Genomic DNA, 27,009 nt, shown 5'->3' with positions numbered 1-27,009 from the left:
CATTTTTTAAAATAAAATACACCCTAATCTAACTCGTCCGATCCGATCCACAAAAAATACACAAATAAATATAGTCTTTCCTCAATTTTATTGGTTGAATTTTTCTAATGAACAAATATACTTCTCTTTCAACGTGTAGCATCAGTAGATTGTTTATAAATGAACAAAAAGTAAAATAAAATGTGATAATGCAGAAACATGGAACTAGAGAAAAATGTCTACTACAAATTCTGCTCCTATTTTAGTTATGTATCTATATTCTAGAATCAGTGATAAATTTTCTAAGCAAATAAATGATGAAAAAATAGTGTAGATCCCAATTGTATATAAATACATAAGAATGAAGATGTGTCACGATTGACACATCAGGAGACAACTTAACTCAATCATCTAGAGAAATATTCAATGGACCTAATTTATTGTATTTGACCGCTAAGTGTCATTTTTCATGAGTTCTGCACTGATGCAGATTCATAAAATGAGAGAGAGCTATATTTATTTGTGTTTGCACTGATACAAATTCATTTTTCATGAGTTATGCACTGATAAATATTCAGTGATTTAATCTCGTTGAAAAAATTTGATCAGCAAAACTGAGGGGGTATATTTGTTTGTGTCTTTTTTGTGGCTCAAGTCAGGTCCGATGGGTTAGATTAGAGTGTGTTTTATTTTTTTTAAAAGTGTAAACCACATAAATCCCTTCCTTAATGAAAGTATTTACATAAAATTCAGAATGACTCTCGCTCTCGATTTTGTATAAAATGCATATACATGTCGTTGACCCTCATACGTTGCTTCAATATATGAGGAAATCGTTTAGCCTATATTTATGAAAAGAAAAATCAGATATGATGATTCTATTGCTTAATTAACAACATTAATTAACTCTTTTGATTTATTGGATGCTTAAAAATAGTAACTGAAATTCAAATTGAAAAAATATCTTTAAACATCACAATAATTTTTTTGAATTATGATCTGAAACTCACACTCAAAAAAATACGTTCACATCTAGTTTCTTCTCTTTTCCTATTATCAATATGAACATTGCTATATTGTTGCGTCATTTGGGTTCTTGGGAGTCCGAAATTCTTTATCAGCAATACAAAAGTGATAAAATTATTGTTTTAGAAAGTATAACATTCTTAAAATTGATTTCGACCATTGCAAAGGAATTGAATATTGATGAAGTTCGTAAAAAAATTGAAGTAAAATACATTGATGAAGGTAATTCCTTAATTTGTAGAAGATGAAGAAGTTCTACCGCCCAAATACAGAAAACCTCCTGGTAGACCAAAGAAAAGAAGACATTTGAAATCAAGTGAATCACATTCTTCAAGTTCAAACTATTGCGGTAAATGCGGACGTGCAGGTCACACGACGCACGTGCGATTTTTTTCCAAAGGAACCATGAAGAAAAATAATTTGATTTTCCATGCGATGATACTTAGTTTGGTTTCGTTTGAATCAATAATTTACTTTGTTGATGTTGATAATTTGGAATAATTTTGAATTATGTTTTATACTGTTATTTCAAGTTTATTTTGTAATAATAGTTTCAGATTGTCACAACAATGTTCTACATTATACATGAATCATATTGCATTCCTTTAACTATTTCACTTTACATTATACATAAAGGTGTATAAATACTATCTAATTTGGCAATTATAATACTAAACAGTCATTCATATGTATTGTATAACAAACAATTAAGCATTAAACTGTCAGTTCTATGTAATGTATAATACTGTTTATAACTAAACTTCTGCAAATTTTCATTTTTAAACAAGAGATCTTCGTTACACTCATGTATGGAAGTTAGTTTAATTTAAGTGGTCGTGCTATAATGTGTTATACGTATGAGAATGTATTATACATTTCTTACTTTGTGTGTTGCCAAGATTATATGTATGATCTAGACTCAAACAACAGTATGTTTTATATGTATGATAAAATTTTATACTTTAGCTTCAATGTATGATGTAAATGTTTTCATTATTTTGGTTTAAGTTCAAAAAACTTAACCATATGTATGAGAATATATTATACTTAACTTTCTATGTATGAAACAAATGTTATATGTATGACTCACATTCCATACATCCATACATTAGATGTAACTGACATATTAATGAATTTCTGTTCTTGAAAATGTTATACATTAGATATAAAATAGCACTTTAATGTATAATTGATTGTTTTACGTTATATATAAATCACTGTTTAATGTAATAGCTGCCAACATATATAGTACCAATACAATATAATGTACGTCAAATGTAATAGTTGCCAACTTAGATAGTACGAATACAATATATTGTACGTCATTACAATACACTTAATTAAAATCGAAACATGACCCTAGTAAACAAACCATTAACTATACATAACATATGTATGTATAAGCAGTTCAAAGAGATCAATAAAATCTAAATTTCAAACCAACATCAAAAACTAACAAATATTGTAATTGTTTAACATCCATTACTAAAACAAGAATTAGATGTTTTCATGCAGACTATTAAAAAATCGTGCTACTCTAAAGTAACAACTTTCATTAATTGATTGGAGATAACTATTCCTTGGACGTAGAGGACCGTCATTATCACTTGTGTATCCTTCAATAGTCTTGCTCACTCCGTAATTCCAAAGTAAAGATGCATAGCATGCACGTTAACTTTGTGCGTCAAACCACATGAATGCATTTCCAGTCCTTCAATTAATATTTTTGCATATGCATAAAAAAAAATGCCACAGTCCCTGATATGAAAAAAAAAATTATGAATTAACAAGTCCTTCAATAATTATTACTCCCTCCGTCCCATTTTATGTGCCACCATTTGACCGGGCACGGAGTTTAAGAAATAAGGGAAGACTTGGTAAAGTTTACCAAATTATCCTTTATCAAAAAATGTGTCAATATCTTTTTTTTTTAATCAAGTGGGATCAATAAGGGTAAAAGGGTAATTGTGTCTTTAAAAAGTTGCCAAATAAGGAAAGGCGACACTTATTTTGGGACGGATTAAAAAGGAAATGATGACACATAATTTGGGACGGAGGGAATACATGATTATACATGTAAAAAAATATATACCAAAAGCATTTACAAACTAGCAGACTCCAATTAAAAAAGATACAAATATAGCAGTAAACTGATACATATTACAGATAACATTATACAACAGTTCCACATGTATGTATACACCTTATACATTTAATACTGTAATCTTGCATAATGTATAATGTAACATTATACATATAAACTATGCACCTTATTCATATTATAAATATAGTCTTATCAAAGGTATAATGTAATTTTATACATGGTTTAGACTTTCTAACTGTATAATGTAACCTAATACATAAAATGCATCTTATATGTAATAAAAACTTCTTGATGTATAGTATAATGCATCTCATACACGTACACTGAAATATAAAACAGAACACGTATATTATACATTATTCTGATAAATAAACTAATGTATAATGTCTGCACAACTGTATTGAATGAAAACAGTAGTCTTACAACCTATTATTATTCTATTGTATAACTTTACAACTTGTAAAGTATAATGTACCCAAACTAATGTATAGTGTACCTGATCTGATAAATGAGTTTAAAACTATCAATGTAATTTACACTACAATTCTACTGTATAATCCTACAATATGATTAGCAACGTATAATTATTCATTTGCTAAATTAAATCAAGTAATATAAAAGCTATATCTTTGGAAGACGTGGTCGTCCAGAATCATCAACCTCTTTCTTACTTGTCGATTTTGAAGCTGACTTCTTTGAACTTGAACGACAACTTCCCTCAATTAAACATGAAATCAAAAACTGACTTTGAAATATATGGAAAAATATGTCAAATTTCAACTCTCACAATGTTATTGAATTACAAAATCGGATACTTTATAAGTACATACATGCAACAAAGAAAAATTTGAATCCAAATTTGATTTAGTAAAGTTAATAAAAAAACTTAAAAATAAATGAAGAAGGTAAACTTTGTTCAGTTAATGGTTAGTAACTGAACAATTTGAAATTTCTCAGATCACGTTAGCTTAATTGTAGGCGTAAATAAAGGAGCACAGATATGAAACAAAAATCGATGCACAAAAAAGGAGCAAAATACGGTATTTTGATATGTATGAGGGGTATGAGAGAGAAAGAATAAATTTAAGGGTTTTATGTAATTAATAAAGGATTTTTTGTAATTACTTTGAGGAATAGAGATTTTATGTAATATTTAATAGTTAGCTTGTGTATATATGTAACTTTTCCTTTTAAAAATGAAAGGACAAAAATAACACCTAAAACTAAAATAATTCCACAAAACTAGTACCTAAATATAAAAGTATAAATAACATAAATATCAACTCTTTTAGAAGTAATTACACTCTCTCCCAATTTTTTAATTACTTTACTCTTTATCCCTATTAATATACATAACATAGCCGACATATACATAGCATTCTGTGTATATGTTGAAATTTTTATAATATATTTAGGGAGTTGGGATTTTTTGTAATATTGAAAACATAAGTTGTGTATTTATGTAATTTTCGTTCTTTTTTAGCATCTCATAATAACATATTATTATAGTGTCCTACTGTACTTTAATCCGCACTTGAATTCTATTTATTTATTTATTTATTTGGGGGGGGGGGGGGGGGGGTTTATCACTGTTGGAACTCGAACATCTTGTTATGTTAATTCTTGTGCCATTGTGTGAAATATTATAGTAATTTTTAGTAGAGATTTGAGTGGAAGCAATTTAACTTAAGATAACACAGATACAAACAAATAAACAAATTATTTAGTCAACTTTAGTCCTATTCAGATTGATTGAGATATAATGCAAAGTTTAGTCCATTTCGCTTTCAGAAGTCAAAGTAGACGTTGGACAATTCAACTGAAATTTTAGATATATTTATAATTTTATTCTAAACCATTTACATGACAATCTTCTTTAAGTGATATAACATTATTAAAATAAAGTACTATTTATTTTGTGTAGTTTTACTTATTTATACAATAAAATACAATATATACTTTTAATAATACAATTTTTAAGGATATATATTTATATATAATAACGATACAGTTTCTATACATATACATATTCTATATAGTAATTATAGCATTTTTATACACATTCTATACAATTTTTAACTACAATTATTATTTAGATACATATTTTGTACGACTCTATATAGTTTTTACATGCATTCTAAAAATGTATCAATCTAGTATAAGAAAGTATCAATTGAGTATATGGATACTGTAAGTGTATCAATGTAGTATAAAAGTGTATCAATATGGTATAAAAGAGTATCAATTGGGTATAGGGATTGCATGTACTTGCATAGAATTTCCTTTCTTTTTTTAAAAAAGTGTATCAATGTGGTATAAAAGTGTATCAATTGAGTATTGAGACTGCATGTGCCCAATTAGATCAAATGGCTAAAAAGGGGAATTACTTTAGCCGACTGGCTAAGCATGTCCACTTTTTCAAATGTGGGTCATTTTTTTTTAAATGATCATCCCATGTCCTTTTTTCTTTAAAAATAAGGTATTTAATTTTGATTTGGACTTTACTTAAAAGGATACATGTGAAAAGTTTCTTGACAGCGAGGATAAATTTGACCCCAAAGTATGATATCGAGGGTAAATTAGGCCCCACAAAATGACGAGGGGAATATTTAGCCAATTTTTCAAATAGAGGGGTAAATTTGACCCCAAAGTATGACAGCGAGAGAAAATTTGATCCCAAAATATGACGACGAATATATTTAGTCAATTCTCTAAAGTAGAGAGTGAATATTTTAAGTTGTTAATTATTGTAATTTGTAATAATCCCTTCATTTCTAAATTATTGTCACCATTTTTATTTGCACTTCTCTTAAAAAAATATTAATTATATATTAAATTGACTAAATTATTCTTATTTATTACTTTCTCTATTTAATATATTTTTTTTTACAATATATTGATATCTCTTCAGATTTATGACTAAATATAAAGGTGAATATAAAGGTGAAAGAAACAGGTAATTACACTTTGATTTTTTGAAAAAACAGGCATTAAGGAAAATCGAAAATATCTATTTTTAGTAAGAACGATAATTAATCAAGAACGGGGAGACTAAATATTCAGAATTTAAAGGTAACTTTTTTTAAAAAAATATTATTAGAATTTAAATAAGATTATTTTTATAAAAATAGAATATTTTTATTTTAAGAAAACCAAAAAAAATAAAATAATCATTCTGATAGTAGGATGAGTTGGAAAAATAAATGGGCCCACAACTGGGGAAAAGGACATGGTATGATCATTTTAAAAAAAAATGGCCGCATTTGAAAAGGTGGACATGCTATAGCCAGTCGGCTAAAGTAATTCCCCTTTTTAGCCATTTGGCCCAATTGGGCACATGCAATCTCTATACTCAATTGATACACTTTTATACCAAATTGATACGCTTTTATACTATATTGATACACTTTTTCAAAAATAGAAAGGCAATTCTATGCAAGCATATGCGGTCCCCATACCCAATTGATACTCTTTTATACTACACTAATACACTTTTATACTGCATTGATACACTTGCAGTGTCCATATACTCAATTGATACTCTCTTATACTAGATTGATACATTTTTAGAATGCAAGTAGAAACTATATTGAGTCGTATAAAATATGTATCTAAATAATAATTGTAGTTAAAACTTGTATAGAATGTGTATAAAAATGCTATAATTATTATATAGAATATGTATACGTATAGAAACTATATCGTTATTATATATAAATATATATCTTTAACAATTATGTTATATTAAAAGTATATGATATTGTATTTTATTGTATAAATAAGTAAAACTAAACAAAACAAATAGTATGTTATTTTAATATTGGTGAATGCAAAATAATCTAAAAAAAAAAAAAAGCAATTACTCAATTGTTTAAAAAGAATATTATACAATAAATTTCTTCAAAATACTCTTCCCTTTTACTAATATTATGTATTAATTATCTTGAAAGCTGTAATGTAGAAAGTGCTAGGGACTTGGAGTCAATCCAGGTGTAATAATTTGGTAGCAAATCTCACACATGAGGCTAATGAAGAGTGGTTCATACTTTTTGAGTCACAGTACATAAAGATGAAAAGTCGGCCCAATAAATAAAATGGGAAGGGCCGAATTGTGATTCGCGTCGCGAGTGACGAAGAGGCTATGTACCGGGTTTATTATGCGAGTAGCGAGTGGCTATTTATCGGTATTATAAATTTGAGTGATAATTTTGTAAAATTAGTTTATTTTAGGTGTTATTTTTGTTCTTTCCCCAAACTTTTGACGTTTGGACATTTTTGTTCCTGTTTGTCTATCTCCAAATTTCATTGGCCAATTTGACATTTTTTATTCAATTGCCCTTTTAAGCTTCGAACTCAACCAAACGATCCCTCATACTATAGCATTTTCTTGATGCGGCTGCCTCATTAGGTAATAAGTCATAACATAATGTATGTAGGCGGCCATGACAATTGCATATCTGGGTAAGCTTTTAGTAAACCAAAAGCCTTATTTTTTAAGAAAGAAAAACTATCATGCTAAGAGAATCAAATCTAATTGCAATGATGATGAAAGAAACATAACTTGAAATGTAGAAGACATCTAGATAACAATCAATCAAGTGAACCTAAGAAGTTTGTAATAGTGACATCTTTACAAATGTTTTTAAGTGTTCTTAACATACTATTATGAGCCTAAGAAATCAAGTTTATATAAGAAATAAGGAAAATTACGAATATGCAGGTTAGACCAACGAGTTTACCAACATGACTGAATCAACATATATATGGTGTATAGGTATGTATAACATATGTATATTCAGTTTAGTATACACACCTTATACATTTTATACATAGTAAACTAGTTTGATCGAAGTGTATAGGGCAACAATTGGATGTAAGAAAGGGATACAGTGTTAGATATTTAAGAGGTGTGACTAGAAAATTAATATAGGTATTTTTCTGAAAAGACATCAAAAGAAAGGATGCAATTTGAATATGCATCTTTTCAGTTTGGATGCTTATGACATTTCCAATAGATTGTGACTTTTTCAAAGAGTTGCACCTTTCTGAACCATTGCTTCTCTTTATGAAGCAACACCTTGATGACTATAAATACCTAATTTTTTCCTCTGGTACAAACATGAGATTTTGAAGTAAAAACACTCCTCTTCTTGAAAAACTCTAGCATGATTTGTTATCGTTAAGTGCATTCGGCATTCGACAGAGTTTAAGATACCGTTATTTTGTTGAAGTGATTTATCTTATCCTGGGAGTATATATTTCATAACCTCGAATACTTGAGGGCAATAATTTCTTTAAGGATACACCGTGAATTCGGTGGACTTGAATATTCCAATCTTCATCTCTTTCTAAACCTTTGATTTTGCCATTTTCTATAAAATAGTTTGAACTTCATTTTTTATTGTTCATAAGTTTGGTCGAACTCGTCGTTAAAAGTTCACAGTTGTGAATACAGAGTTGCAAATGTATTTGATTGTTCATACATTAATATAAACATGTGTTTGAAGTTCTTGTTGTAAAATACAGATTTTATAAAACCCAAAAAACAACATATAGACACATATAGTCCCCATATAGCTCCTGTGTGGCTGAGATTAAGTGATAACCAATGAAATATTGTAGTGGGGCATAATTGAATAAGAAAGGCAGCCGGTGCACGAAGCATCCTGCATATTCACGTAGGGCGTCCATGGAAGGGCCACACCTCCGCACCTAAAGCAAGCATCACCGGTTGAGTCCAACACAGCTCGAACAATGACCTAGAACTCACACGGATATAACTTTACTATTGCTCAAAGTCTCCCCTTTCTGAGACAGAATCAAATAACAAGCAAGCATTCAAGTAAAACATCAAGTGTGTAAAATAATGCACAAAGTTGTTAGGAGACAAAAAGGCAGTCTTCTCACAGAAATTTGACAAAGAAAAGCAACTCCATTGTTTCTAAAAAAAAAGTCTCACAATGTTGTGTGCTCTTGAGCATGTTTTATACAGATTATAGATACATTTTTGTTCTCCCAGAGTTCAGCTAAATTAGATTACCACTTACAAGTTCATTTCACAATTAAATTGAAATGCATATGTGATAATCATTATGTAACTCATATTAGCAAGACTTTGTGTTGCCCCGACTCTCTAAATATGTTGTCGTTTTCGTTTCTTGATCCTCAAAGTTGCATTACTTTTTAGGATCTAACACGCACCAATGTAGATTTTTGGAGAGTTTTAGTAACATAGGTAAGAGCAACCCATTGAGTACATAGACAGCTTGAAGTAGCTGACACCCATTGTTAACATCTTAAACTTGACTTGTCCCAAAATCTCTATGATCATTAAACAAGCAGGTAATATCAGCCAAACTATGTCTTCTATTGCGGAAATGGCATGTTTAGCGTCTTTTGCCATAATTGAAACAGATATATTTCTTAGGAATATGATGGAAACGGAGATAGAGACAGCAAGATTAACATGAGAGAAGACGACTAATATGATAAATAGGTATGCTGAAAACAGTAACATTACCTTTCCTAAACTGTTGTTCAGTAGCATTTGGCTTTTAAAAATGTCATCGATCTCCCGGCATATATGAGTTTTGTCATAAAGTGGGAAGCAAATAGAATAACAACCAAAGGTTTAAGATTCCAGATCCAACAATGTTTGATCTTATGAGTTTCTACCAGATAGGTAATCTTGCACCATTTGCTACTCTGGATGGTTAGATGAAACTAATGCAGAAAGAAAATAAGTCAGCTCGTGGAGTTAAATCGATCATGAAGAACATATTTGCTTGCCACCTCGTAAAAGTAGTATCACACCGGATATGTTAGTTTTGAGTGAATAGTTTTTAACTATCCCGGTTTTTCGAGTTTCATACCCAAACTAACAGCTGAGCAAGTTTTCTACCCGAACTATCACCAACTATTTATCAAAACAAACATCCACTATCAATTGCTCCGTTTTCCTACAATGATGATGATAATCAGATATAAATAGTGAACAATTGATAGTTGAGGTGTATTTTGACAACTAGTTGGTGATAATTCGGGTAAGAAACTCACACCTATGAAACTCGAAAAACAAGGATACTTAGGTGTGTTTTTGATTGTTCACCCATCTATATTAGAACATTGCGGGGGCTGCAAATTTTCAAGATATACTTAAATCGTCTTGTTTTCCTTATAGGATACTTAGCATGCATTCCTAGTTCTTTGTCAACTCGAGATAAGACCAACCAGATAACAGGGCGCGGCGCTCAAATCTCAACAACATATATAAATCTTCTTATTTTCCTACCAGGATAGCAAAGCATGCCTAGCTCTTTGTCAGCCTTGGAATAAGACTAAGCAGATATATCACAGAATCATTTTGATCTCTCGCTTTCTGAGCCCATATAACATATCAGTTATCGATATGCTTTATCTTCTAAATATATAAGATTCAAAAAGAATCACAAGTAAAGCGCAAAGAATTTAGCCACATCTTACCTAACCTGATGCAAGCTTAAAGCTGAAAGCTGTCGTCAATCTCAGATGCTGCGGAGCAGAATCCTCCCAGTAGGTGTGAAAAATATCAGATGCAGCAGTATAAGTCCTTCCTCCTCCAAGTTGAAGCAGTACATGATGGAATAGGGCATCATGTCGTCCGTAAATATATGAGATAATACAACATTTTTAACAACTGCGTTTTACAAAATTTTAATGAATCTTTGGAACACATTGCACATTTATATACTCGGATTAGACATCAAGCTGCAGCAAAATTATAAGGTCCATAACCAATCTAAGAAAAGTTTTCAAGTGTAAAAACTGAGTTTCTATCCTCCATCTTTGTATATTTGGCTACACAGCATTTCACATGATCAATCATTATCCCACCAAAGTTATGTTCATCAGTCTATTAATCATTCCACTTCACACTGTCCCGTGCATTAGTTGATGAATCAACAGGTGAATCCAGCAATGCTTGCAAAATGATTTGTGGGTGGAAGGGGGGAATGTTAGGTAGAGCAATAAATGAATAATTTCATTTTCTCCAGTAGGATGCCAACTCAATCATTGAGTTGTAGAAAACATCTGCTTTAAGCACTCATTCAAGATAACATAATGAAACTTCATACCACTCTTTCTGAGTAGGAAAGTCTAGCTCACAACTGATATAGTTTCAACAAATTACAGAATTGAATTCAATGGAAACCGCCATGGTTCCCTTACAAAACATTTGTGTGGAACTACAGGTTTTCATAGTCCACACTGATCCCTATTATCTCTTGTTACAAAGCGATCAAAGCAGCTTATTATGAGGCTCGAAACCTCACCAAATTCATCACAAGCAACTTCCCCTGATACTTGTGTTTCTCGTTATCTTCCCACAGCTTACAACACCAAAAACTTGGTGAACGTAAACTCTGACAAATGAGATAAACCAAACAAACCTAATCCTAGCAATAATTCATGAAATTGCACAAAGTCCCTAGTTCATTTCTCACTCACTAGAACCTAACAACAGTTTCTCATCTAACACAACAAGAACAAACAAGAACATTAAGACACATTTACACGATAATATTAACAACAATAATAATATTATTCATATCTTCAGCGCCCGTCATCATCTCTTCTCCCTGAAGAAGGCTGTGGAGGTCCTGATAGAGAAGCTAGCAAATTGAGATGCCCTTGAGTCATAGGTAAATAGTTCCCAACTCTAGCTGCTGAAGCCTCTCCCATCTGCTGCTGAAAGAATCTTGAACTCTGTGAACTCAACGCAGCGGCGGCGGCTGCAGCCGCTGCTGAAGTCGGCGCCATCATTTCTGGTGGCGCCGCGGCTGCAAAGCTCCAAATTTGGCCAAAATCCGGCCTAGCTGGAACAGCCCAGAACCCTGCTGTGGGACCCACAGAAGCAGTAGCTGTTCCAGCACCAGCACCCACATCATCCTTGTTTCCATGTTCAAGATTCTCCTCATCCGACCTGAGCCGCTTCCCCAGTATAAAGGGGGCAGGTATCAACTGCTGTTGCTGCTGTGACTTCTGATCGAGTGGAGCTGAAAGAGACGAACTAATACCCGTCGATGAGTTCCTTACTGAAACAGATACAGTAGAGAAACTTGCAGGAATAGTACCAGTTCCAGTAGCAGCAATAATAGAAGGTTCAGCTTGACGAAGCAGCCACTCTATTGTTTGTCCATCAGACTTGTGACCCAATTCACGAGTAAGCTGAAAAACTCTGGCAGCACACACAATTGGCATCCTTATACGTCTTCCTCTACCATCAACTTTACTATGACGGTCTTTCACTGGCGGCTTTTTCACTGCTAAAGCACCATTTGTACCAACCCCAGAAGGCTGCTGCTGTTGCTGTCTCTGAGGATCAATTATAGCTCCGTTTCCTTCTGCAGACGTCGACATAGAAGCACAATAACTAGTTCGACAACACCAATTTGTACTTTCCCAACAATGAAGAAGCAACAGTAATAGCAACTGTAGAAAATTGGAGAGTTTACTTGAAAACCCAAGTTGAAATAAGGTGGTGGTGGAGACTAATGTGGGATTTATGAGCAAATAAAGCTGAATTGAGCAAACAACACAAAGGAAAAACAACGAGTAGGTAAAAATGGTTGCCAAATCAAGAAAGGATCTCCAATTTCACCACTTATGTAACCAAAAAAAGCTCTTAAGTACCAAGAGAACTCCTAATGTGGGACTTAAGGGCAAATAGAGCTGAATTAAGCAAACCCCAACAAAGAAAAAGCAGCAACTATTTGGAAACCAGAAAGGAGCTTCAATTTCATCACTTACGTAGTAAAAAGAAAAGCTCTCTAAGTAGCAAGAAAATTCTGATTGGGACTTCTGGGCAACTAGAGCTGAATTAAGCAAACCCCAAACAAAGAAAAAGCAGCAGATATTTGAAAATCAAGTTCAAATAGGGTGGTGGTGGAGGACTAATGTGGGGATTTATGGCCAAATAGAACTGAAATTACGCAACCCTAACAAAGGAAAACCCAGCAAGTATGTAAAAATCAAGTCCAAATAGAGTAGTGGTGGAGGACGAATGTGGTATTTCTCAACCCCAACAAAGAGAAAAAAAACATGTAAAAAATAATTTTGAGGAACTAAGGATAAGAAATGCAACAATGGAAGGCAAGTAGGTGTAGGGTGTAGTAGTAGGAGCAAATAGAGAACTAAAATGAGCAACCCCAACAAATATTTGAAAATCAAGTACTAATGAAGGACTAATGTGGAGGAAAAACAACAAGTGTGTAATAAAAATAATATTTTGAGTTAGAAAGAGTGGTGGTAGGAAGAGATAAGAGATGCAACAATGGAAAGCAAATAGGTAGAGGGGGCGGGGGGTAGGGGGTACTAATGATTGAGAAGCAGGAAGTGGTGGAGACAGGAAGAAGGGGCACATGGGTGGTGGGGACAGTAGACAGTAGTACTATACTCTTTCTTACATATTATTCACAGCTCATCCCTGCTAGGCTAGCTATTCCACTACATTACCCACTAACCCCCTTCACGCGCTGTTGGTGTCTCCACATTCACACAAAATTTTCACTGCCTCTTGCAAATTTACACTTTGGGATGGTTATAATTGGTGGCGGAGATAGAATTTTTATAATAAAAAAGTTTAAAGGTAAAAATATAAATATAGATATATATGTAAAAAATAATTTTTAATTATATATAAATAGTAGTATAATTTTTTATTGAAAAAGGTATGAATGAATCTTCTGGTCTAAGGTAGCTCCACCTCTGATTGTAATTGTTATACTTAAGTCGAAAGTCTTTCAGATACAATCTATCTATATTTATACGGTGATAATATATTTTACCTGCTTCAGATTTCACTTGTAAGATTTGTTCTATCTTGCATGCATTCTTTCCTATTCGAACTTTGCTTGTGAAATTTTATTGAATACGTTAATGTTGTTTGGATGATTGTAATGTTGCACTCAAGCAGGGGCGGCTCGGCTTCATTACAAAAAAAGCAATCGCCTTAGGTCCCCTAATTTGAGGGGGCCTATTTTTTAACAATAATGAATTATATTTTTTTTTTTTTTGAGAAAAATAATAATATTATTTGATGAAAAAAATAATTTTTTTATAAAAAAATAAAAAATATTAAAAAAAATTGATATATCTAGAGTCCTATGTCTCGGGAAAGATTAATTCATCGATTATATTATTAAGGATTATAAAATTTTTAAAATAGACTTTATTAAAAATTTATTTCTTAAAAAGAAAAAAATTAAGGCCTCCGTTCAATTTCGACCATAGGCCACTTATATGCTTGGGCCGCCCCAGCACTTAAGTCGAAGGCCTTTCAAATACAATTTATCTATATCTATGAGGTGATAAGATACTATACCCTATTCAGATTTCACTTATAAGATTTTATTCTATCCTGCATACATTTTTTTCTCTTCAAAATTCACTTGTGGAATTTTACGAACACGTTATTATTGTTTGAATGACCGTAACTTGTTAGAGCTTGTTTAAATTCATTTATTTTAGACCAAATCCATCGGCAGCCTTCTTAACTTGGAATCATCTTTCACTTTGGCACCTCAAGTGAACGTTCTTCACATTTAACACCTCAAAGAAAGAAAAATGTGTCACTTTGACACTTTTTGCTGAATCAGCAAAAATATATAATGTGTGTGTATTACACGCGCTGCTGACGTGTAAAGTGACAAATAGCACACCAACACTTGTCATTTTTTTTCAAAATAAATTTTAAATAATTAATTTAAATTATTAAATCATCTTCTTCTCCAAATACCCATCTTCTTCTCCAAATACCCTCACCCCCTGCCCCCCAACCCACCCACTTGCCAATCATCTTCTCCAATTTCGTTCACCACGCATTTGCTCAGAAGTTGGTCGATTTTATTGATTGGACTCGCCGAAATGTCGCACCACTCCAACCGTTTTATCACCGACCAAATCACATGAATCTTTCTCAAAAACTTCAACTTGATTTTGTCTACTCAATTTCATCAATAATTGTTGTAAATTCACCTTCTTCAAGTAATCAATTTTCATATTTGTGCCCGTTCTCACCGAATCGACATGCAAGAGTTTCAAAGAATACAAAATCGTGAATGCGGTTGTTGTTATCCAGAGCATAACAATCAATATTTGGTACAACAACTGAAACAACTCCGTTTTCTTGCAACAATACAACTGAACAGAATATGAAAGGATATATCAGATAAAAAGTTTCCAAATTCGTCACTATAATTACGTTATATATAATCTGGTTCCCTTCTTAAAATGGTTTCTCTTCTTTGATCAAATTAACAGAAAAAAAGAAAAAATTAAGAAAAATTTTCTACCATCTTTTTGAATTATAAGCTTATGTTTTTCAAAAAAAAAAATTTTACCATTTTTGTCAATCATTAATACTTGACATTATTCTTTGTTTGGAAAAAAAAATAATGTTATTAATGGAGTACAAAAATGAAAGAGTGGGGTGTTTTAGAGAATGATTTGTAGGTGGGGTAAGGTGGGGGTGGGGCGCTGGGGTATTTGGAGAAGAAGATGGTTATCATCTATGAAAAACTCAACCTCCATAAATGGAGGCTAAGAAGAAGAAAGGAAGAAAAGACAATTTTGGTCTTTTTCTTAGAAAAAAAAATAAAATTGGGGGTATATAATGATGTGGGGAAGTTAATGGATTGAAAGAGTGAAGAACGATGAAAAAATTACGAAAATATATCTGTCACGCGCTCAATAGCGAGTGTAATACATTCTCTTTGATGAATCAACAAAAGGTGTCAAAGTGACACACTTATGGCTAATTGAGGTGCCAAAAGTGAACAACGTCCACTTAAGGTGCCTAAGTGAAAGTTCGTGCCAAATTTATGAGACCGCCGATGAGTTTGACCTTTATTTTAAGAATTTCAAATATTTTTATGGTGTTTAAATGAAATAAGAAAGTGCATATAATCATTTGATTTTAAACCAAAATAATAAAAATAAAGCAAAAAGTTATAAGTTAAGGTCACTTTAATAAAAATCAATTCAAACAGACTCTTAGTATCATTTCATAGTATATTGTATTTATTTGATAAATATAGTGTTTTGATATACTATATTATTTTTTATTATTATAAAATATATACTACTTCATCAATAGTTTAATCGATAAATATCCCTCTCTCTATATATATGATAGCGTTATTATAAAAAGCTGAGGAAATAATTAAATAGGATAATTGGATAATAAAGAAGGTAAAATAAGATAACAATGCAACCATATCAAATTGATCTTACAGAAATAAAATTTTCATCGTTACGTAACCATATGATATGACAAAAACTAAATAAGAATCAAATTATCTATTATATTTAAACTAGCAACACAATATAATATGATAGATAACAAAGAAAATATATACATGAATGGATGTACAATTAATCATGTATATATACACTTATATTCACGCGACTTCAATTAGAATTAGATTTTGTTTGAGCATGAATCCATGAATTTACTATTTTTTAAAAGAAAAATGTTGTTTCTTGTGGAAAAATAGGGGTGAAAAACTTAATTAGCTAGATAAAATTCACCATTTTCCTATAGTATATAGTTATCATTGTCTTGTGAAAGGATAAAATAGGGGGAATTAAGCTTTAAAGGTTGTCAGAGTGGGCCTAATATAATCCGTACTGTGGACCAAAAGTCTCAAAGATGGAAATTTTCCTTGAAGCCAATTTTTTATATACATATTTTTTATTTTATTTTACTTGATATTTTATTTAAGAAAAATATTTTGAAACTTATGATTTGTACATTTTACTAAGAATAATTTTATTTTAAGTTAAACTGTTTTCAATTATGATAACACAATATTATTTTTGAACTAAATTTTTTTAAAAACATGTGTCACGTAAAATAAAAACCATACATAATTTTCCTATTTTTATTTGAAGTTAAACTTGGTCCCCTCATATTTCCCTATTTACTTATTGTTAGGTCGTTGTTGGGTCCCACAATTTTAAAAGGGTGGCCCACAAAGTTATGTATTTTTGATCAATAATTGGATCTGTTGAGGCTTGAGTTTTAAATGACTTGACTAGTCTGGCATTGTAATTTAATTTTATACACCTTTTCATTATTTATAACCAAAGTGGATAATAAAATGTTGCATGTGTTCCAACATGGTTGTTAATGTTGTACCAAAAGTAAATAAGCTTTGAACCCTTGTGATGACATGCATTTATTTTGGGTATTATTTTACAGGAAAAAGATATTATTTTCACCCCATCCTATATAAGAAAAGTTGAAGCCACACTTAAATTATATTAGTAATGTATTACACACCTTAACTATATAAAAGTGATATTATTACCTTCCCGCAACCCCCATTCTGAGGCGCGTATGTTACACTTATTTTAGGGGTGTCCAGCCTATTAAATAACAAAAGTAAACGGCTAAAAATATTAAGGAAAAAAGTATCGTTTCCACCCCAAACTATATTCGAAAAGTCGAATCCACACCTAAATTATATAAGTGACTTATTACACACTTTAACTATAAAAAAGTGATACGTTTTACTCCCTAGATCTGATGTGAAAAATACATAATTATTTAATAAAAATTAGCGCGTTTAAATTTAAAATTAATGCAGAAAAAATTTAAAAAAATTATAATACTCCTCCCCCAACCCGCAGCATCCATCTCTCCACCCCCACCCCCAAACAATCATCTTCTTTATCACCCCCACCCCCAAACCATCATCTTCTTCATCACCCCCCACTCCGAAACCCAACCCCAAACCATCTTCTTCTTCGTCACCCCCGCCCTAACCAACACAGTTTCTTCATCACCCCACCTCCAAATTCCAACCCCATCCTCAACTAACACAATTCATCCTCCACCTTCGTCGAATCAATGTCAATTTCACAATGAACAAAATCAAATTGTATTTGGTGTTTAAACGGGCAAAATAAAATTTTATAAAAAAAAAATATAAAATTTTGTAGCAACGATGTTTTCCGGTGAATTGTTGTCGGAAAAGTCAGATTCATCGTCGACTTTCTCCTCTCTGTCTGTTAATTATTAATCCATCCAAAAATGTAGCTTGCTACCATATTAGTTTTTTTTTTAAATTACAGTTGAAAAACAAATAGAAAAAGTACGGAAATGTGTTGGTCATTATCATTTAAAACACAGAGGCCAACAATCGAATGACCGTTTTTTGAAACAATAATGACCATTATAGTTGAAAATTTTTTTATTTTTTATTTTAAGAAAAGACGCTAGGTTACGGATGAAGAACAATGTTAGAAGAAATTAATTGTTATGGTAATTTTGTTGGTGGGATAAAGTTTATGGTGTTGAATATGGTGTAATGGAGGTAATGCAAATTTTGGACATTGACAACAATGGAGGTTTTAGACAATGAAGAAGACGGAAAAAAAATTAAATTAAAAAAAAATAAAAATTATGAAAATAATAAATTTATTATTTTTTTCGAATTATGCTGACGTGGTGCTGACGTGGTAGCGCGTGTAAAACACCACACAAGTAGTGTAATGCCTGACAGGGTGTAAAAAGTTTCACTTTTTTATAGTTAAGGTGTGTAATAGGTCACTTATATAGTTTGGGTGTGGATTCGACTTTTCGATTATAGTTTAGGGTGAAAATGATGTCTTTTTTCTTATTTTTTTGGATTATGCTGACGTGGCAGCGCGTGTAAAACACCACACCACATGCAAGTGGTGTAATGTCTGACAGAGTGTAAAATGTATCACTTTTTTATAGTTAAAGATGTGTAATAGGTCACTTATATAGTTTAGGTGTGGATTTGACCTTTCGACTATAATTTGGGGTGGAAACGATACATTTTCCCTATTTTATATTCAATATGTAATTAAGTATGATTCTACCATAAGAGAGAGTTGTTCGAATGATAAATATTTTTCACATTCAATTCTGAAATTATGAATTCGAGTTATTAAGAAAGCAAAAAAAAAAAAAAAGAAATGAAATCTCCTAAGTAAAAAAAAATTCTCTTCATATCGGCCAAGCTATGCCCTTTCTTCTTCTTCTTCTTTTTTCTTTTTTTAATGAAAGACAATAACAAAATTTCAATTCAGACTTTTTGCTTACTACTGTAAATTGGTAATATGTTAAATTGTATAATCATCTTATCTAAAGTATTTTAAAATATTAAGAAAGTATTACTATTGCAACAGTATTGACACAAAAGATCAGTTTTTCACTTATTAATCGTTCACGAGCCAGTCATATATACTTTATGTCCCGTTCAACAACAAAGAGATCCAAGTTAGTAGCTCCTTTCTTGTTTTGCCAAAAGACTTTCTTTATTATATTTTTGCTCTTGAAATAAGAAATTGAAAACACGTTTAAAAAAGGTACAACAATAAACTCATAAATTCCTCAAATCCCAAACCCCTTTAAAAAGCCAAAAAAAAATATACTTATATTTGCTTATATACTTTTTACATTATGATTAGTGAATTTGGAGGTATGATTAGTGATTCCTAATGTATGATTGGTTTGGTAACACATTAAAATGAAGAAATTTGATAGTGGTTACATTGTCAACATCACAAATTTAAAATGGATAAGGCTCATCAGTGATGAGGAGGGAACAATTATGAATATTAAGTCATAAATAATACACCAATAGTTATTATTTTTTGTTCTATTCCTCCTACCTATGTGCCCATTTGTTTTGACTATTTCAAATCTACAAGCAAAAAAAATAAATAATAATAATAATAATAATAATAATAATAATAATACAGCAGTTGCTATAAAATTAATCTATAGTAGAAATAGAATCTATACTATGATAGCAAACTTTGTTATTGTAATTGCTTTATATATTTGATATTTCACATGTTTTATTTAAGTTGAGCATCTATCGAAAATAATTTTGTTATCCTCACAAAATAGAGATAAGACTGCGTACGTATATATCACTCTCCAGTATGAAACCACTTATGAAATTACAGTATTACATTTATTATGGTAGAATCAGTGGCGGATTCAGAATTTAAGAGTCGTGAGTGCTCGGGAAGTTCAAACATATGTATTAACACCCAAAGCTTTAAAGTCGTTCCGCATGAAAATCAAAGCACTCATCTATCTTTTTGATTTCACATATGCTTTTCTCCATCTTATACCAACTTTTTTATAAAATTATATTTATTTTATACCAAATTTAATCGATGTCGGAGCATCAACATTTTCAATGTAGGTCTGCCCCGGCAAAACTAGTATTTTATAATATGGTGGGAAAAAAATTCTGATCCGCTTTTATCGAAGTGAACTTCGTAGTTCTTATATCGGATCACTCTAAAAACACTTTAGTGGATCAATAATTAATTTCTATTACTAGCTAATAATAACATGCATGCAAAAGACACCATAAAATAACAAAAAATATTTCCCTATGCATGGAAGTAGGTTGCAAGTAGTTTCGATCTTCAATATATTATTGAGCAATTTTAATTCTTTAAATTTATTTAAAATGAACATTTGTTGGTAATTGTGAAAAAAGAACAAGAATTTAGCGGGAAGAACTCATATTTTGATACAAGAGTGAATGTGTATCAAGAGAATCAAGTTATCACAAGACCAACAAGATAAACAACAAAGTGCTAGTAAATCGAAATAGGTCACACACGGCTTCACTAGTCTTCAAGATTTTGTTTAGAACAAGAGAAAGAAGTTGACAACAAGAACAACAAGTTCAACAATGCTAGTGAATCGAAAAGAGTCCCACACGACTTCACTAGTCTTCAAAGTTCAACAATAATACAATGATATCAAGAGAGATGGATAGGTAGTTTGACATACAATCTTCAAGAATCTAAGAACCCTAACAACATGTAAGGACCCTAAGATTAATAAATGTTAACACCAAACTCTTACTTAAACCAAGAGGAACTATGAACCTCAAAACCTAAGTTTCTAGCCAAGATACAACCCAAGTGTCACTCCACTTTTGAGTTTCGATTTTGGACCTCTCAATGGAAGAGAGAAGTTCAAAAACATTACAAGTCTTGTTTCTCAAAATATCATGAATGAACTAACTCTAACTAACCCTAATACTATCTATTTATATTACACCATAAAGTGAGAGAACAATGACCATCCTACCCTTGCCAAGGGGTGGCCTTGGAGTGTAAGTTTATTACACTTCAAGGCTCTTTTTCACACTTAAAAGCATTAAAATATTGGATGGCTCAAGTACCAACTCACACACGGCCATTTGCATGAACATAGCTTGGAGTTTTTGTAACTCCCGAGCTTGGCCACATGTGAATGGTCGTGAACTTGTTGGACAGCTTGGTACAGCCGTATCATCCTCTCCATCTAGAGAGGAATTTGACCTTAAATTCGGTATTTGGTCATTTTCAACCGCATCCACTAGAGAAAGATCACACACGTTAAAATTGTTGTGCACTTGATATTCCGGGGGAAGGTCAATATTATAGGCATTATCATTGATTCTTTCAAGTACTTGGAATGGACCATCACCCCTTAGCATCAATTGGTCTTCCATTGAGATGAAAACCGATCCTTCCTAAGGTACACCACACTCAATCTCCTGGTTTAAGAATGAGTTTCTTTCTTCCTTTGTTGACCCGCTTTGCAATCTCTTGATTTTTCTTCTCAAGTCGAAGCCACACTTTCTCATGCAATTTTTCCAAAGAATCTACCCGCTTACTTCCATCTAGGCTAATCATAAGATCACTTGGCAAAGGAGTTAAATCCAATGGGGTAAGGGGGTTGAAACATTATACACACTTAAAGGGAGTTATTCTCGTACTTGAGTGTATGACACGATTATAGGCAAACTCAATCAATGGTAGGTGTTCCTCCCAAGAAGTCAATTTTTCCTTAACCATGGAACGTAGCATAGCACCCAAAGTCCTATTTACTACTTTCGTTTGGACATCGATTTGTGGGTGGCAAGAAGTGGAGAACAATAACTTAGTACCAAGTCTACCCCACATGGACTTCCAAAAGTGACTTAGGAACTTAGAGTCCCTATCACTCACAATGGTCCTCGGAACACCATGCAACTTGACAACATTATCAACAAACATAGAGGACACACTAGGTGCATCATCACATTTAGAGCATGGAATAAAGTGTGCCATCTTAGAAAACTGATCAACCACAATAAAGATACTATCCTGACCTCGCCTTGTCCTTGGCAACCCTAACACGAAATCCATAGATATATCAATCCAAGGACGTAAAGGGGTGGGTAGTGGGGTATATAACCCATGAGGTAGGAGCCGATATTTGGCTCCTTTGCAATCTACACATTGGCTGCAAGTCCTAGCCACATCCTTGTGCATTCTTGGCCAATAAAATTATTCTTCCAATATCTCGAGGGTCTTTTCGACCCCAAAGTGACCCATTAGACCGCCATTGTGTGATTTTCTCACAAACAACTTTCTCCAAGAGCTAGAGAGTACACACAATCGTCTACCTTTAAATAAGTAACCATCAAACTTGGCATAGGGATTTGAACCCCTAGCCGAATCCCATTTGTCCCTACCCAATTCTTCACATTTCCTAAAGATAGGAGCAAAGTGAGGGTCCTCGGGATACAATTCCTTTAAGCTCTCAAAATCCATCAATTTTGAAGACAAAGTAGACACAAAAACATATTTTCGAGACAACGCATCGGCAATCACATTTTCCTTGCCTTTTTTGTAATGAATAACATAAGGGAAAGTTTCAAGAAACTCAATCTACTTGGTATGTCGTTTGTTAAGCTTATCTTATGCCCGAAGATGCTTCAAGAACTTATGGTCCGTTTAGATCACGAATTCCTTAGGCCATAAATAGTGTTGCCAAGTGGCCAAGGCTCTAAGCAAGGCATACAACTCTAAATCATATGTGGAGTAGTTTAGAGTTGTTCCTTTGAGATTTTCGCTAAAGTAAGCAATAGGCTTCAATTCTTGCATTAAAATTGTGCTTATGCCAACTTTTCTAGCATCACACACGACCTCAAAGATTTTGTCAAAGTTAGGCAATTGAAGTAAGAGGGCCGAGATGAGCATGGCTTTCAAGTCCGCAAAGGCCTTAGCTTGATCATCGCCCTATTTGAAAGGTCGGTCCTTCTTAATCACTTCGATCAAGGGGGCGACAATGGTGCTAAATCCTTTGAAAAAACGTCTATAAAAATTAGCCAACCCGTGTAAGCTTCTCACTCACCTACGATTTGAGGAGTTGGCCAATTTTTGATAGCGTCAATCTTGGATTCATCCAGTTTGGCCCCTCTTGATCTTACCATAAAACCGATGAATACAACTTTATTAACACCAAAGGAATACTTTTCTAGATTAGCATACAACTTCTCCTTTTGGAGGACATCAAACACACATTGTAAATGCTTTGCATGCCCATCTAAGGACTTACTATAAACCAAGACGTCATCAAAGTAAACAACAATAAACTTTCCAATGAATGGCTTCATTATATAATTCATTAGCCTCATGAAAGTACTCGGAGCATTTGTTAGGCCGAATGGCATAACCATCCATTTATAGAGACCAAATTTAGTCTTAAATGGGGTTTTTCATTCATTACCAGGTTGCATTCTTATTTGGTGATAGCTGCTCCTTAAATCAATCTTGAAAAATAGACACAAAGCACTCAATTCATCAAGCATATCATCTAACCTATGTATAGGGTGACAATATTTTACCATAATCTTGTTGATGGCCTGGCAGTCCACACACATATGCCAAGTCCCATCTTTCTTAGGCACTAATAGCACCAGAACCGCACATGGACTCATGTTTTCCTTAATGTAACCTTTGTTGAGAAGTTCCTCAACTTGGCATTGTAATTTCTTAGTATCCATCGGGTTGCTTCTATAAGCTAGTTTGTTAGGCAATTGGGATCCCGGCACAAAATCTATTTGGTGTTCAAATCCCTGAAGCGGGGGCAACCCTTGTGAAAGTTCTTTGAGAAAAACATCTTCATAATCCTGCAACATACAAGAAATCAAAGGAGAAATAGAAGAATTAGTGGGGTTAGAGTTAAAATAATGTGCCAAAAGAAGCATGTGTGTGTCCTCATCATGATCCACGAAGAGCTCCTTGTTTTTAACCAACATCACCATGTTTTCTTTTCCATTTGATGTTGACACATCCCCGGACACCCCTATTTCCCCACCTATGGGTTCCCTCTTCCTTTCTTTATTTTTGGATTTTTTCCCTTTTTTTTTTTCAATTCCCTCATCCTTTGATGCAACTCATTCACTTGTGAAGACAAAAGTGGATGAAGTGTGACCTTTCGACCATTCTTGTCGAGTGTATATCGATTGGACCTCCCATCATATTTGGTACACCTATCATATTTCCAAGGTCTATCTAACAATAAGTGACACACTTGCATTGGTATTACGTCACAAAGAACTTCGTCATGGTAGTTTCCTACCTTAAATCGTATCACATATTGACTCATGACCTTCATTTCACCACATTCATTTAACCATTGCAACTTTTAAGGACTAGTATGAGGTGTAGTTGGCAATTTCAAGAAGTTCACCATGGCAACACTAACCACATTTGCACAACTACCACTATTTATCACCAAAGTGCACACACTTCCTTTTACAAGGCATTTAGTATGGAATAGATTTTTCCTTTGACTAGGGTCATCTATTGCCTTACTAATCATGACGCGCCTAACAACAAAGTTTGGAACCACACACTCCCCTTATTGTGGATAAACATCTTTACCATCATCATCATCATCATGTGGCTCATTTTCTATTTCCTCTTCATCTTGAGGGTCGACCTCTCCACCTCCTCACCAAGGTAATATAATCTTTCTTATCTTAGGATCATATTGCATCGGTTGGATATTCATTGGCTTTATATCCCTAACCTTGACACTTGAAATATTGGAATCCTTTAGGATTAGGATACTTGTGAGCTTCTTGCCTTGGAGGAAATTTTGGGACTGTTTTGGGCTCGGGCAGCCTTGTAGTGGCGGGTTGTTCCTTGTTTTTGGGCCAACCCAAAGAGGATTGACCCATCTCCTTGTTCCTAGGACAACCTAAGGTTGATTGTCCCTTTGTCTTGAACTACGACCTCTCTTTAAGTTCCCTTTCAATCTCAAAATCCGCTTGAAAAATACCTTCAACGGTATCAAACTTGTGAAGTGTCAAATGAGTGAAGATCTCTTTGTTCAACCCACACTTAAACCGGATAATGTCAGGACTAATTTTTTCCCCACGATGATCAAGCTTCAACATGAGTTGTTGAAACTTATCATAATATGCCATCACACTTTTGTTACCTTAACGCAAGTTATACAATCTAGCAAGCAAATTATGTCGATAACTCTCGAAAAGGTATTATTGTCTTATTAGGTATCTCAACGAAAACCAAGGTGGTGGCTGACCATCAATTAATTATTACCAAACCGTTTGACGTACTCCCACCAAGTGTTAGCATAACCCTCAAAATAAGCTATGGCATAACAACTTTTCTTTTCTTTCGAGATATTATTAACTTGGAAATATTTGTCACAAGCCGATTCCCAAGATAAGTAGACCTCGAGGTCACTTTCACCTTTAAGTATTGGTAGGCTCAACTTGATGGTGTTGATCCTACGTCTCTCTCTTGGTGTTGGTTTCTCCTTTCTTCAAACCCTTGGTATCTTCTTGGATCCACACGACCCCCTCTCATCTTCTCCTCCCTCATGTAAGCATCGCCAAAGGCTCTATGCCCTTCATACTTCTCTCTTCATATTCCTCAAAGTGGATGGGACGGTTTTGGACATTTAGAGCTTGATTCGAAGAAATTAAACTTTGTGGAGGTGGTGGTATTTAGTTTAGTGCAGCTTGGAAGAGATGGTTCATATTTAGTGGAGTATTTGACGTCCAAGTCCCTCTTATGGGACTTGAGGAGTTTGGGGATGTATTGGCTTATTGGAGCACGGGTTGGAGGGATATGAGTGGTTTGGCTTGCGGCATTTAGTGGAGTTAGTGGTGGATTTAGCATTTGGTGTCATGTTTCGGGAGTAACGGTGGTAGAGGAAGTTCTATCATGTCCACTTGAAGAAATATGTTGAAGAGTAGAAGGGAGAAAGTTCCTTTGACTCTTCACTTGTTCTAATCTCCCACTAATAGTCAACACATCTCCCTTTATTGTGGTTAAATCCCCTCTCACGACCCCAACTTCCGTATTCAAACTTTTAAGAGTTCGGGTGATAGCCTCAAGAGTGACCCTCATAGTCTCAATAGCATTGGAATCCACAGTTTGAGACGTGGTTCCCTATATTGCCAAGGTATCACCTACAAAATCAACGAACAAGTTAGTGTAGCCCTCTCCTCACTCACACTCTTTAGATCACCTCACATTTAGTTCCACAAGTATTGTAGATTGGCTAGTAACCCGTGAATCCTTAAAGTATGAGTAGGCACCTGTCCGGAGTGGATTCTTGTTTGAAGATTCAAAGAATTCTCGCCGGACTAGAATTAAGAAGTTTTCAACGTGTTCAAACGACAAAAGCATACAAGCGAACGATGAATCGAACTCAAGGCCTCAAAAGACTAGGTAACAAGCTAGTAGGAATGTACTAGTTTGTTAGTTAGTTCTCGAAACAACTAAGGAAAACCAAGAATCAACAATTAGAAACTAATAAAATCCAAATTTGAGCTTAATCTTGATGTGAACAGTGTTTTAGGGTGACGTGGCAGCTTACAATTGGTCACGGCCCACACAATTTGTTTATCAACTTGAAGTCTTAATCTTTACATAATTTTTTTTGTAATGGATGAATTGATATTGGAGGGAAAGTAAAGTCTTGTAAATTTTCAAGCTCAAAAGGTAAGGTTTGACTTTACTAGTCCCACAAGATAAAGTCCCTTGTTTTAAGGAAAAAT

General features: G+C 33.2%; 1 protein-coding gene across 1 annotated transcript; it reads right to left on the bottom strand.

Moving 5' to 3' along the window:
- Window positions 1–11,232: 11,232 nt before the first annotated feature.
- Window positions 11,233–13,519, bottom strand: LOC107863034 (transcription factor TCP7). Its single transcript, XM_016708784.2, has one exon. It carries the CDS (start codon window positions 12,506–12,508, stop codon window positions 11,702–11,704), a length of 807 nt encoding a protein of 268 aa, XP_016564270.2. The 5' UTR covers window positions 12,509–13,519; the 3' UTR covers window positions 11,233–11,701.
- Window positions 13,520–27,009: the final 13,490 nt, after the last annotated feature.

This window comes from Capsicum annuum, chromosome 5 (genome assembly GCF_002878395.1).
Source record: "Capsicum annuum cultivar UCD-10X-F1 chromosome 5, UCD10Xv1.1, whole genome shotgun sequence".
Classification (NCBI taxonomy): Eukaryota; Viridiplantae; Streptophyta; class Magnoliopsida; order Solanales; family Solanaceae; genus Capsicum; species Capsicum annuum.
This window is presented reverse-complemented; position numbering and strand designations above follow the sequence as displayed.

What these genes read in the sequence shown, in the direction of transcription:
- LOC107863034 (XM_016708784.2), bottom strand. Translation starts at nt 12,508, where the DNA reads ATGTCGACGTCTGCAGAAGGAAACGGAGCTATAATTGATCCTCAGAGA.